This window comes from Pantherophis guttatus, chromosome 2 (genome assembly GCF_059756535.1).
Source record: "Pantherophis guttatus breed Tessera chromosome 2, ASM5975653v1, whole genome shotgun sequence".
In the NCBI taxonomy this organism is placed as follows: Eukaryota; Metazoa; Chordata; class Lepidosauria; order Squamata; family Colubridae; genus Pantherophis; species Pantherophis guttatus.
In genome coordinates this window covers 234,282,267-234,294,860 of record NC_142064.1, presented here as the reverse complement: position 1 = coordinate 234,294,860, position 12,594 = coordinate 234,282,267, and the positions used below count along the sequence as shown (strand labels likewise).

The 12,594-nt window shown below is 35.6% G+C and overlaps 1 protein-coding gene across 11 annotated transcripts in view; it reads left to right on the top strand.

Moving 5' to 3' along the window:
• The window catches only part of CNTN6 (contactin 6), a 229,013-nt gene that overhangs the window by 82,537 nt on the left and 133,882 nt on the right, over positions 1-12,594 (top strand). For all 11 annotated transcript variants that reach the window (XR_004595209.3, XM_034440535.3, XM_034440534.3 and 8 more), the window contains exons 3-4: positions 13-139; positions 6,138-6,313. Coding sequence is in view for 10 of the 11 variants with exons in the window: in XM_034440535.3 (XP_034296426.2) it covers positions 13-139; positions 6,138-6,313 (303 nt within the window). In the remaining variant the exon portion in view is untranslated. The remainder of the gene's footprint in view (positions 1-12; positions 140-6,137; positions 6,314-12,594) is intronic.

Here is a 12,594-nt window from a genome sequence, read left to right as displayed (position 1 = left end):
TTTGTATCATAGATGAACAAATTCATCATGGTCCTGTTTTTATTCAAGAGCCATCTGATGTCATACATTCAGAGAATTCAGAAAAATCAGAAGTGCTTTTGAATTGTACAGCAAAAGGTTCTCCCTTGCTACAGTATCGGTAAGTTATCTTCTATATATGTTATTATTTGACTGTTATTGAGTCTAATGACAAAACTTCATAATTTTCAAATGAATAGCAAGCAGTTAAAATAAAATGGGTATGGGTATGGGTATGGGTATGGGTATGGGTACGGGTACGGGTACGGGTGTGGTATGGTATGGTATGGTATGGTATGGTATGGTATGGTATGGTATGGTATGGTATGGTATGGTATGGTATGGTATGGTATCGCATGGCATGATAACCTGGGGGTTTATCCCAAACATGAGTATTTACAATAAGAAATATAAAAAACAGACATATTGCATAAGAGGCAGATGAGAATGTAGAATAAAGAAACACAGGTATATTTATTTGTTTGTTTATTTATTTATTTATTTATTTATTTATTTATTTATTTATTTATTTTTAAGGTGACACAAACTTTGCTTGCTTGTTAGTTACTAGAATAGATAGCACAGCTATTTTATTTTCTGATTTTAACAGAAAACACTTATTTAATGTCTTTTTATATGTTTTACTGACACTAAATTAGAATGCTGTCAGTTCCAGCTAGTGATGTTATGTTTTTAAAACTTATATTATTCTGAAAATGTAAATTGATACTGCTCCATTGTTTATATAACATACAGAAAATCTGAGACAACAAAAAATCACACCATTATGGATATTTCCTCACAAACATCCAAATCCTTAAGACTGTGTAGAAATAATTGGATTTAGAATAGAATAGAATGATAGACTTAGAAGGGATTTTGGAGGTCTTCTAATCCAATCCCTCTGCTCAGAGACAGGAAACCCTATACCATTTCAGACAAATAGTTGTCCAATCTCCTCTTAAAAACCTCCAATGTTGGAGCACCCACAACTTCTGGAGACAAGTCGTTCTACTGATCAATTGTTCTAAGTGTCAGGAAATGTCTCCTTAGATCTAGGTTGCTTCTCTCCTTGATTAATTTCCATCCATTGCTTCCATCCATTTAACTAGATGAAGCTCTATAAAATAATTATTATTTATGTTATTTAGAATACCACCATCAGGATAAAACTGTTGATTGTTGTGCTACTTTAGTATCACGTACAAAAAGTCCTCTGTGAAAAGGCAATTTTTAGAAAAGGAAAATGGTGGCTTGGCTTCAAGAGGATCTATTCTCTCCTCCAATTTAAAGTAAACCAAAATATACAAGGACATATATGTTCCAGTATCCACTCACCAATAAAAAATGCCCCATATTTTGTTATTAATTAGGTTTTTATAATTTTTTAAAGTCATTGAAGTGATAAAACAAAGACTGAGAAAAAATATACTGTGATGGTGTTTAATTTACCCTGGTTTGAAAATATAAAAGTCAGTTTCCAGTTAAATTTGGGGGAAGGCCCATCTTGGATTTCAATCCCTCCTTCAACTCAAGTCAATTTTCAATTCTTGTCTTTCCCTTCCAACCAAATAATCAGTTATAATGGCAAAATGATGTGTCAGGGCAATAGCTGAGATCCCATTTGGTTCTTGATGAACTCTGGGACTAAGTTTCTAGATTTGGAAAGTACTGCTCAAATTATTTTATGACTTTAAGGAAAATATCTTGCTGTGTCAAGCAAAATCTGCATTTTGTTGAAGGGAGTTCATCCATCACTAAGAACAAAGTTTTCTCAGTACACTTACGATTGATTGATTGATTTGTCACCACTAGCCAGCTGCTGAGTTTAAGAAGTTGTGTATTTCTGATCAGAGCGATTTGAAGTATTTCAGCTGAAGTAGTTAAGATTTTAAGAACTTAATGTTGCTATAAGGGAATTAACTTCTCTTGCCATGCTAGTTCTAGCACATGATCCTAATTATCCACAAAATGTTACTACTGAATTCATATCCACAGGACTGGAGCCACACTTGTTAAATAGCTTTGATTAAAAATATATTTAATTAAAATTATCTGTCAAACTTGAGGGGCCAGATGCATCATATGCTGGCCATGCCCACCCCGGTTTAGCGAAGGGGGGGAAAAGTTGCAATACGTCACATGACAAAAATGGGATGCTGCATGTTTGACACTCCTTATCTATTCTATTTAAGAAATGGTCAAAAGTTTGGTCATTACACCTATCCCTCAACATTGTTTTCCCTATATCAAATTTTATAATAAAAGTTCCTTGAGATTGAGATCTATTATGGAAGGAAGGAAGGAAGGAAGGAAGGAAGGAAGGAAGGAAGGAAGGAAGGAAGGAAGGAAGGAAGGACAGACGGACTTGAACTTGAAAGTTTTGGTAGAACTTTTTACCCTTGAAATTAAGGATACAGTATTACTAAAATGATACATTTATTGCTATGGAATGTAGCTACGACAGTATCAGTTTTAAATATTTTGTTCTCTTAGCAGTGTTTGTACTGGGTTTTCTCCAGCTTCATCCAATTGCTCAAGACCAGATATGCCAAAGCGGATAGATTTTGTCTTCTTGATCTAATGTTGTACTCACTCAATTTGGAGTACATTCTCTATTTGGAATGATAATGAAATGACATAGAGTAGCACTGGGGAGTCTCTGATCTGCAGGCTTAATCTGAGCTATGAAAAGAAGCCTATCCAATCTGAACGGGGCCAAAATTCCACTCTTTAAAACCATGTCCCTAAATGGGAAAGCCAACCCACAAGACCAATTGGATAAGAATATTCCTAGTAGACTGTTATAGGCTCATGGACCAATGCTCATCCCTTCAATTCTTGATCATCATGTACTACCTCAGAGTCATTAAGGGGAATTCTAGTCATTTTAGCTGAAATGCAACTAGAACCCTCCATGTCTCTGAGGAACTTGTTTATTGGAGAAGATTTATGAAGTAGAATCAGTAAAAGTGGCTGTCTCCATGACATATATTGAATGTTCACACATTCTTTGACCTTCATGTTTTGCACAAATACTAGAACAATTTTATACTTGCATTTTAAAGCCATTCTAAAATAATTACTCTGTACATGTTTTTTCAAATAATTTCCAAGTTTTTGTTTCTTGATGAATTTTAAGTAATTCATCAGGGTATGCATGATCTGATTAAAGACTCACCTGGCAATCATATGCATCCATTAATAGCTTTCCTTCATTGATTGAAACATATTAATTAAGAGAAGACCATAACCAGGAGCTGAGTTCCTTATCTATATGCACAGTTTAATAATAATCACACTGTGTGATTAGAATGATTATGGGACACTGTGAAAAATTCATTTGCTGCAAGTAAGCCAACAACTTTGCATCTGTGTTGAGAAACAATTATAGGGTTTAATTGGGAACCATGTAATGATGACAGCAGTTATTTCAGTGATTGATTCAGAAATTAAAGTGAGCTGGCAAATTAACTACCAGTGTTTCCAGCATTAGAAAATTTTGGAACCAGAGGACTTATATTGTATATAGATTTAAATGGATGGTGAGGGAAAAATAAAATGAAATCCAGAGAATTGAGTTATGAAATGATACAGAATACCCAACAGGTCCACTAGACCTGATAAAAATCTGAAATTAGATAAAGAACATAAGAATCGAAGAGTTAAAATGAACAGCAATAGCCAGCTAGCAAGACCCTGCCTGATATCATATGACTGCATAAAGACAAAAACCTCTGAAAGACTGGTCTAAGAAATGTTTCTGAACTATAAGCAACTGTTTATAGAATTAAATTGATGTTGTTCAATTAATCCATTCAGTTTCATTCATTTTGGGGGGGAAAATATGTATTTATCTAAAAGGCCTTTAGCTAAGCCTTTCTGAAATTCCATTCAGCCTCTGAATTACTTTTTCATGCATAGATATCTATACAAATGCTTTTATTGTTAAAAAAAAAGTCCTTCACATTAAGCATTACTGATTATTTAATTATTTATTTTTCAGGGGAGTCAGGTCAGATATTTTATACCAATTAAACTTCATATGTAGTCTGACAAATTGACAAGGTAATCTAATTTAAATTTACTCTGGTTTTGTTTCCATTTCCATTGGAAAGATCTTGTCAGAATATAAATCACAAAATAAATTTTCAACCCATATAATGTATATTAAATATGTTTCACATTCAAAGGGAGGAAATAGATGGTTCTCTCAGTGAAGTCTCTTCTTCATCTGCTTCTCACAAAAACAGGAGTACCAAATACAGTACATCTCCATTACAACTCCTACTAAAATCATTTCTCCAGTGGTAGACTTGAGATACAAGGAGGAATTCAAGCAAAGCAAAAAAGCTTTATCTTATGGCATCTTGCCTTATGGTAATGGTAGACAAAATTTCCACAACTCCTATCCCACACCCAAAAACAAATACAATAAGCAATAACACCCTGATGGAGTTAGATTTATACGTAATATTTTCCAAGTGTCAAACTATATTTGACAATCAAGTTTTGGAAACAGGGCATGCAAATTATCCTCTATAAACATTACTTGTTTTCACTAATGCTACCTTGGATTTAAGACACTTGTATAGAATAAGGGCACTCCAAGAAAATAAAGATAATTCACAGCACAGCCACTATACATTCTGCTTAACCTATACTGCCATTTGGCAGATTTAGGAAAACTAATTTCCTCTTACAACAACTGAAATGCCCAAAGGAAATAAATTGATCTAAACCCAAATTGCCAATCGCTTTCTTTACTCCCTCAAAGTTTAACTGCTATTTTCAAAAAGAAAAAAAAACTGAAGTATGAATTTATGTAATTAAAGTCAACATTGTCATTGGGTCTCAACATGTTTAAACTCTGCTTAAACTGAACAGAACAAAAATCTGAAGAAACAGAAGATATAGACTATTTTAATTATTTATTTCTATTGAGTGATTGTATGGAATGTGGATACAGAGACAGTTATTTTTAGATAACTTGTTTTTTCTCTACAACAGATAGCTAGTGTGTTATTATTACTCCTATGAAAAATATGATTAGCTATATTTTTGTACTAATTTAGATTGTTTGTTGTCATTGCCATATTTATCATACAATTGGCTCTTTCTGACAATTTTCTATGACTAATGCAAATGCTAATATTCATTTTCAACCCCCTCTTCCCCACAAGAAAAGAGTTGTTTATCTAAAACTTTTGGATTGTCGTTCTATGAAAAGAATTCAACCAGAAGGCCAAGGCAAATCTAACTTTGAGTTTGGGACTAGAGTCTTCAGTTCTATATCTACAGAGTTCTTAAGAAAGGGTATCATATCTGGATGGTAACAAAATTTGATGTACAAAATACAACCAAGTTTAATAATTTCTAATCAGTGCTTGTGTGGAATGTTGTTGCCCAAATACAGTAGACTTGATTTTAGGTAACATATTTTTTCATGAAAAGAAATGGCTAACCTACCTAAAGTATTATTATTATTATTCTTGTAGAAAATATTGTTATGTATGGAACATAATTTATTTTGATATTTGTAAATAGTTGTGATACGTTGCAGACATGATTCATTTTCTTTCTTACAGGCAAAGGGAGACAGATCATGTTTTAAAATAACAGTGTTATTATTATATTATCAATCTCAAATGATATAAACATCCCTTTCTTGCTTCCTTCCTGCCTTTTGAAGTATATTTTGTTCTGAGTTAGATCTCTGAAATCTTTATTACAAGCAAATTTATTATATTAGTAGCATGGGCTGTAAAATATAGAGTATTTCCAGGTACTTTTATAGTATAAAAGAAAAGAATGCAGTGGCATTCTGCTGTTTAAATATATAGATTGGATGACAAGAATAAGTTGTTATTATTTTTTGAAGACATTTAGCTGTTTGCATAGAATGCACTATTCAAAAGAAAGTTTTTCAGACCATAAAATTTACAGTGAAATTTACAAGATGGATATAAAAATTAGTCTGCTGTGAAATACGATACAATATTCTAATATTTTAACTGTGCTTTTCATTGTTGCAGGTATGTTACAGCAACTACATAAAAATGAAACCTGAATAGCCTCTGTAAATTATAAGTATAATTTGATTTTTTTCCCCCTCAAAGGTGGAAGCAAAATGGCACAGATATTGATCTTAGCATGAGTTATCACTACAGGCTGGTTGGAGGCAGCTTGGCAATCAATAATCCACATAAGAAACAGGATATTGGAACATACCAGTGTTTGGTCACAAATTCATTTGGAACGATTCTGAGCAGGAAAGCAAAGCTTCAGTTTGCATGTAAGTTGGTGGGGGGGCGAAAAAAGCATATTTGATGTTCGCATCCCTTTTATGCAATTATTTTGTGTGCTGAAAACAATTTACTAGGCAATTAAAATAGCAATAAAATTTGCCACAAATTGGATGAACTTACTCATGTTACCTTTTCCAAGATTCAGTTCCAAGATCTTTTTTATCTAGTAAATAGCATTAGTGAAACAGATATTCAGGGCTTTGCAATAATTATCTACAGATGACAGAAAGGTCAAGAAAGATGAACACAAATTACTTTTTGGCTAATAGAGTTGTTGTGATATCCCCCCCACCTTTTTTGGGGGGGGGGATTTTTTTTTTCCATGTCCAGATTGCTGTTTGTAAAATATCTATTCCATGCTAAGCAACAGGTTGGAAAATGCAATAATCACAAAAGAATAATGATGTCCAGCATAGTCCCATAAATGTCACCTTCTGTAATTACCTTCCTGACATTTAACCACATTAACAGGCACATATACTTCCTCACCTCTGCTTTGTAATTGGCACAGCATTGTGGTTTGCAGCTAAAATATGCAGTTGTCCTTTAAGCATAGATATAGCAATACCTGGGAGTATGTTTGTGCATATGCGCAAGGCTTTTTGCACTAAAATTGGTAATAAGATCACTTATTTCTATGTTTTTCCCATTGTTTACCAGCTATCATTAATTACATATTTTAATCAGAGATTGTGGTACATAAAAATTAGGTTATATTCCCTGCTTTAATGAAGTGGACAAAAATCTATTTCAAAACAATGAATATTTCTTCAGAATCCCTGGCCACACTGTACCCCTTCTTTTAGCACAGGGATGTCAAAGTCAAAGCCTACAGGCCAGATGCAGTCTGCGGGATGCTTAGAACTGGCCCACAGGACCAGCCTGGAAACATCAAAGGACCAGCCCGCGATACCTCTGCCAGTGAAAACGGAGCTCAGAATGTGTGTGTGGTCCCCCCAGAGCTCCATTTTTGCTGGCAGAGGGCTATCAAAACAAGCTAAAAGCAAACCAAAAAAAGAAATATTTTCCCTTTTGAATTTGAGCATGTGAGAAGGGACAGGAAAGGAGAAAGGGGAAGAGGAAACACAAAGAAAAAGAAGGAAAGATGGGAGGAGAGCAAGGAAGGAAAAATAAGGAAAGAGAGGAAGGAAGAAGAAAGAAGAAGGAAGAGGGAATGAAAAGAAGGAAGGAAGGAAGGAAGGAAGGAAGGAAGGAAGGAAGGAAGGAAGGAAGGAAGGAGATTATAATGAGAGTGAGGGAGGGTATGAGGGAAGTCCTACCTTAACATTTGGCCACCAGAGGTGCCCCCGATACAAATGACATCGAGTTGGCCATGCCCACCCCTGGTCACACACAACCCTGATGTGGCCCTCAATGAAATCAAGTTTGACACCCCTGTTTTAGCACAAATACTGTGCCTTTAAAAAGATAGAATGGCTTAGCCACACAGCTCTGTATACTAATTCTAACAATACAACAAGAGACAGGGAAGGCTAGAAGAAGTGATATTAAAATTAGCATATTCTACTTCAATTGCTTCAGAAGTAATTTGGATTTTGTAATTTCTTTCCTCAAGGAGAGTGACCTTGAGGTTAGAGACAAAGTGTTCAGTGAAACTGATCTCCCCTTCTCCACTGATTTTTGGAAGTTGCCTTTTGCTATGTTATACTTACACTACAAGCAGAGAACTGAGGTGGCAGTTATAGAGAACAGAAAATGTGAAGTCTGATACTACCCAGTTACAATTCATTAGAAGATTTAACACAATTTTCATGCATTAAACAAAGACCAAAGTTCCTAATTATACTACATATGTTAACCAGGTCTTCAAAGCAAGAATGTCAGAATCACACCTAACTACTGCTGTATTAAAAGTCACTATGAGCAATTCTCACCAATTTTCTCATCTTGTTTAACCCTTTCCTCCCTGCTCTCAGCTTCCCTCCCACTAAACATTATTGTTTATATAAAATATTTCTTTTTCTGGATTATATCCTGGGCATCTGATGAACAGGACTATTATCTGCAGAAGCTTGTGCAATAATATTTTGATTAGTTTTAAGGTGTATTGGGACTCTTTACTTCTCTTGCTGGAAAAGTCTAAAGCAGCTAACTTTCTGAAAACTGTAACAGAAATTGTTAAGGGAGCTAGGGAAAGCTAAGTAAATAATGTGTCTCTTTAGATGGTTGACTTGACCAAGGATTTTCCACGAACCTCAAAACAATACCCATATCAATGGACTCAAAACAAGCAGGTCATATGAGGAGTGATTTTTTTTTTAATTATTTGATTTATATGCCGCCCTTCTCCGGAGACTCAGGGCGGCTTACACTGCGTTAAGCAATAGCCTTCATACTTTTTGTATATTTTATACAAAGTCAGCTTATTGCCCCCACAAACTGGGTCCTCAATTTACCTACCTTAGAAAGGATGGAAGGCTGAGTCAACCTTGACCCTGGCAAGATTCGAACTTACTTTAATTGCAGACGGCTGGTGTTAAATTACAGTGCTTAGTCTGCAGAGCTATCCAGGCTCTGTACCCACATCCTAGAAGTGAGCAGCTAGAGAACAGTGAAATGATAGAAACATCTCACTTAGAATTTTGAAAGCACATTGTCAGCATTGTCATAAAGATGCCATCATGATTAATATGGCCACTCACAAAATAATCACTTACTCAAAGGCAACAACCTAAAGTTTTCCTTGCTACTTTCACAGCCTAAGTGAACATCCCAAAATGCTCCATTCCACATAACAGTCTTAACCCAATCTTCCTGCAGACTACCAAACAAAATCTAGGTTTTGGGCAAAACATTAGGTTTCAAGCATTTCTAGAGAATACTATAGCCATTCAGAAAAGAGGGGGAGGCAGAAACCCAGATCACATAGAATTAACGCCAGATCTTATCTCCTTATCCTTTTCCTAGATACCTAAGCAGAGCCATATTGAAAAACAACTTGAGCTAATTAGTGTGGGTTTTTTTTTTCCCATTCCATTTTTTAATCCTCATTCCTATATGGGCTTCTTGCGACAGAAATGATTTTAATTCTCATTAATAAAACATAGTTCTAAAATCAGTCTAATGTCACTATTTCTGTCATCCATAAAACATTAATTATCAATCATATTCTGTTCCTATTATAAATGTCCCTGTCCTGCAAAGGTCAGACAAAAGAAAGCACCTAGAGAATGAGATGATGCATATATATATATATATATATATATATATATATATATATATATATATATATATATATATATATTTGTACCTGTGTAAAGGTAATCCCTTCTGCCAATGTCTGTTATGCTTTTCAGCATTTTAATTGGACTCTAAAATAAGAGAATGCCAACAACTAAGTAGAATACAGAACTACTGGAGAACAATCAAATTGGATGGAACATTATAGGTCAGCTAACCCAGCCCTTGTCTGACATATCATTATCTATTCTTCCAAAAGTCATGCTTGAATTTAAACACATTTTTTTCAAAAAAGTCATTGCAAGCTGCCACAACCTCCCATTGGACAATGGTTCTGCTTCTGTGCCATCCCACACTTCTGTTTCAGGAAAGTGATTGTCAATTGCTTTCCTTCCTCTGAATATTTTCCTGGATGCACATATGTGAACTTAAAGCATAAAGCATAAAATGCACTTATATGTAGGCAAAATGAGGAGCTCAAAAAAAAAAAAAAAAAAAAAAAAAAACACAACCTCTCCTCTTTGTGCCCTGTTTTACTCTATTGATTTATTGCTGAATTTATAAGGCTGCACAAATCAACCATGTGGGTGGCGCACAACGTACACCAACACCTTCCACACAAACATAATGTCGGGTCATACAGGAAATGTAAATATGAAATATAGAATATAAACCAGTGACCCATCACCATAATGAAAACATACAAAAGGGGACTCGATTCAACTGACTTTGTGTTCTGCCCCAGTTACGGACCCCAAAGAACGCAGCACACACACAAAGTCTGTACAAACCTTAGTTTACTAAAATAAAATCAGTTTTTTCTTCAAACAAAGGCTGTTAATTAATTTTCTTAACAGTCTGCAAGAATCCAAAGAATAAATAATCTTAATATTACTATGGTTGGCAGAAAGCCCAGAAGCAATTTGCAAAGAACTAAGATCAAGGCACGAAGGTATATGAACTAAGTTGTTCCCTGCAAATTGCTTCAGTCGGCGTTCCTCCTTAAATAGGCTAAGGGAGTGGCCAATTAGCCCCAAGCCTTACTCTCGAGGACACCTCCTCCTGAGGAGCCACTTCTGCCTTTTGGCAGCTCTGCGCGCTCGTGCATTGAGAAGAGGCTCCTCCTCTTCATCCTCTTCACTTAAGGGAGCTTCTGGAGGTTCTGAAGGCCATGGCTAATTCCCACCTCTGGCACCACATCTTCTCCAGACTCATTGTCAGACTCGAGTGCCAGCTGCACAGGCTGCTGACGCAGCACCACACCAGCCTCCTCGCTGTCCAAATCAGCCACCAACTTCACAGGCCGCGTAGAGGCTACAACACTTTGTTGACATTCTTCACTACATTTAGCTGATTTTTGAGATGGAGAGCATCTGAGGTACACTGAGGTATTTCCTGATAATATGAGAATTTAGGGGCTTTTCTATTCTACAGAATAGAAGAGCTCTTATTTATAGGAGTTTTCACTCTATTTATAGTATGGAAGGGTTCCTGGGGTAACCTTTGTTATTGGAATCCAATAGCATTACATGTACAGCATTACATTTCTCATTACAAATCTGATAATTATACTCATCAAAAAAGATCCTGTTGCATGTGTCATGACTGACAAATCTAATTTTGTAGTTGCTTGTAGACAGGACTTCTCAGCAGTGACACCTGATCTCTGGAATGTTTTCAATATTGAAATCCCTTAGAGCACAGATGTCAAACTTGCTGCGTCACATTGCTGTCACATGATATTTCTGTCAGTGTTCCAGAAAGTCCCCAACTCCAAGTAAAAACTCCGAGGCAGGCATTTCTCAAAGTTCCATTTATTAGAGAAGGTAAACTGGTACATCTGGGAAAACCCAAATCTGAAAGTTCCAGTTTTCCCTCAGTAAATCAAAACCCCAAATCCAGCCCCTGCACCCATCAGTCTGTCACATGGCCCAATCACCATCCGTCCCAACTACAGCCATCCTTGCAACCACTCCTCCTCAAGATGCATAAACACCATGACCTTGACTGAAGGGAAGAATGCTATTATGTCTAACTACAATCACTCCTCTAAATCCCCCCTCCCACTTTCCAAAGTGTAAGAAGTTGGCAGCGGGGAAGCATGTGGTGCTAATATGGCTTCCAAAGCTGACAATTTCATGACGTTTCCCCCCTTCATGGAGCTGTGTTGGGTGTGGTCTGTGTGTGAGTCATCCGGCCCACAGGCCGCCGGTTTAAGCCTTAGAGCTTAGTATTATGGCGGAGTTTCCATTCTGAAGGTTTTATTTCATTTTCATTTTCCTCCTTTTAAATAGATATTTTATATATCTTAAGTTTATCTTATTTTATATATTTTAAGTTTTAAAATAATATTATAAACTTCTTCAAAAAAAGTTTACAATATAGTTTTAAAACTTAAAATATATGGAAAGCTGTGTATAAAATCATCCTCATCATCATCCTTTTTCCATTCCATGCTTTCCCTATATGGAGATAAGGAATGTCTGCATAGTAAGCATGACATCAATATTTGATTACAGTTGATTAAGGCAAAGGCACCCTAATTTATATTTTTATTCTACTTCTCAGTAAGTTTAATGATTAAGATAGTCACAGAACTATCATTGTTTTAGTATATTTTGCTACTCTTCTTACAATTCTTTTTTGTTGCATTGTTTGTTTTCCTATGTAGGAATTTCAGCATTATCTGAAAAGATTGCCTTAGATAAAATTGAGAAGTAACTCTATTCTCACTTGGTACAATAGATTGGAGGGAATAATTCTTAAAAGGTGCCAGATATGCAGTTAAAGGCTTCAGGTAGTAGGTAATGGAAAAGAATTCCCAGAATCATGTTATGTTCAATTCTGCTTTCTTCCTGAAAAGTTTCTCCTAAACGAGCTTAACTAACAATCTGCATTAATGTTTTATACTTGGCCATCACAGACTTAATTTCTCCGCTGCCACTCCACATTATTGCTTGCAGGCAAGCTCACTGCCATAATTCACACAGCTCAATAGCTTGGCTAGGTTGTAGAAAACTAGTTGCAGGAATGTCAATTTCTGTGGTGGCTATAATGTGTTGTTCTC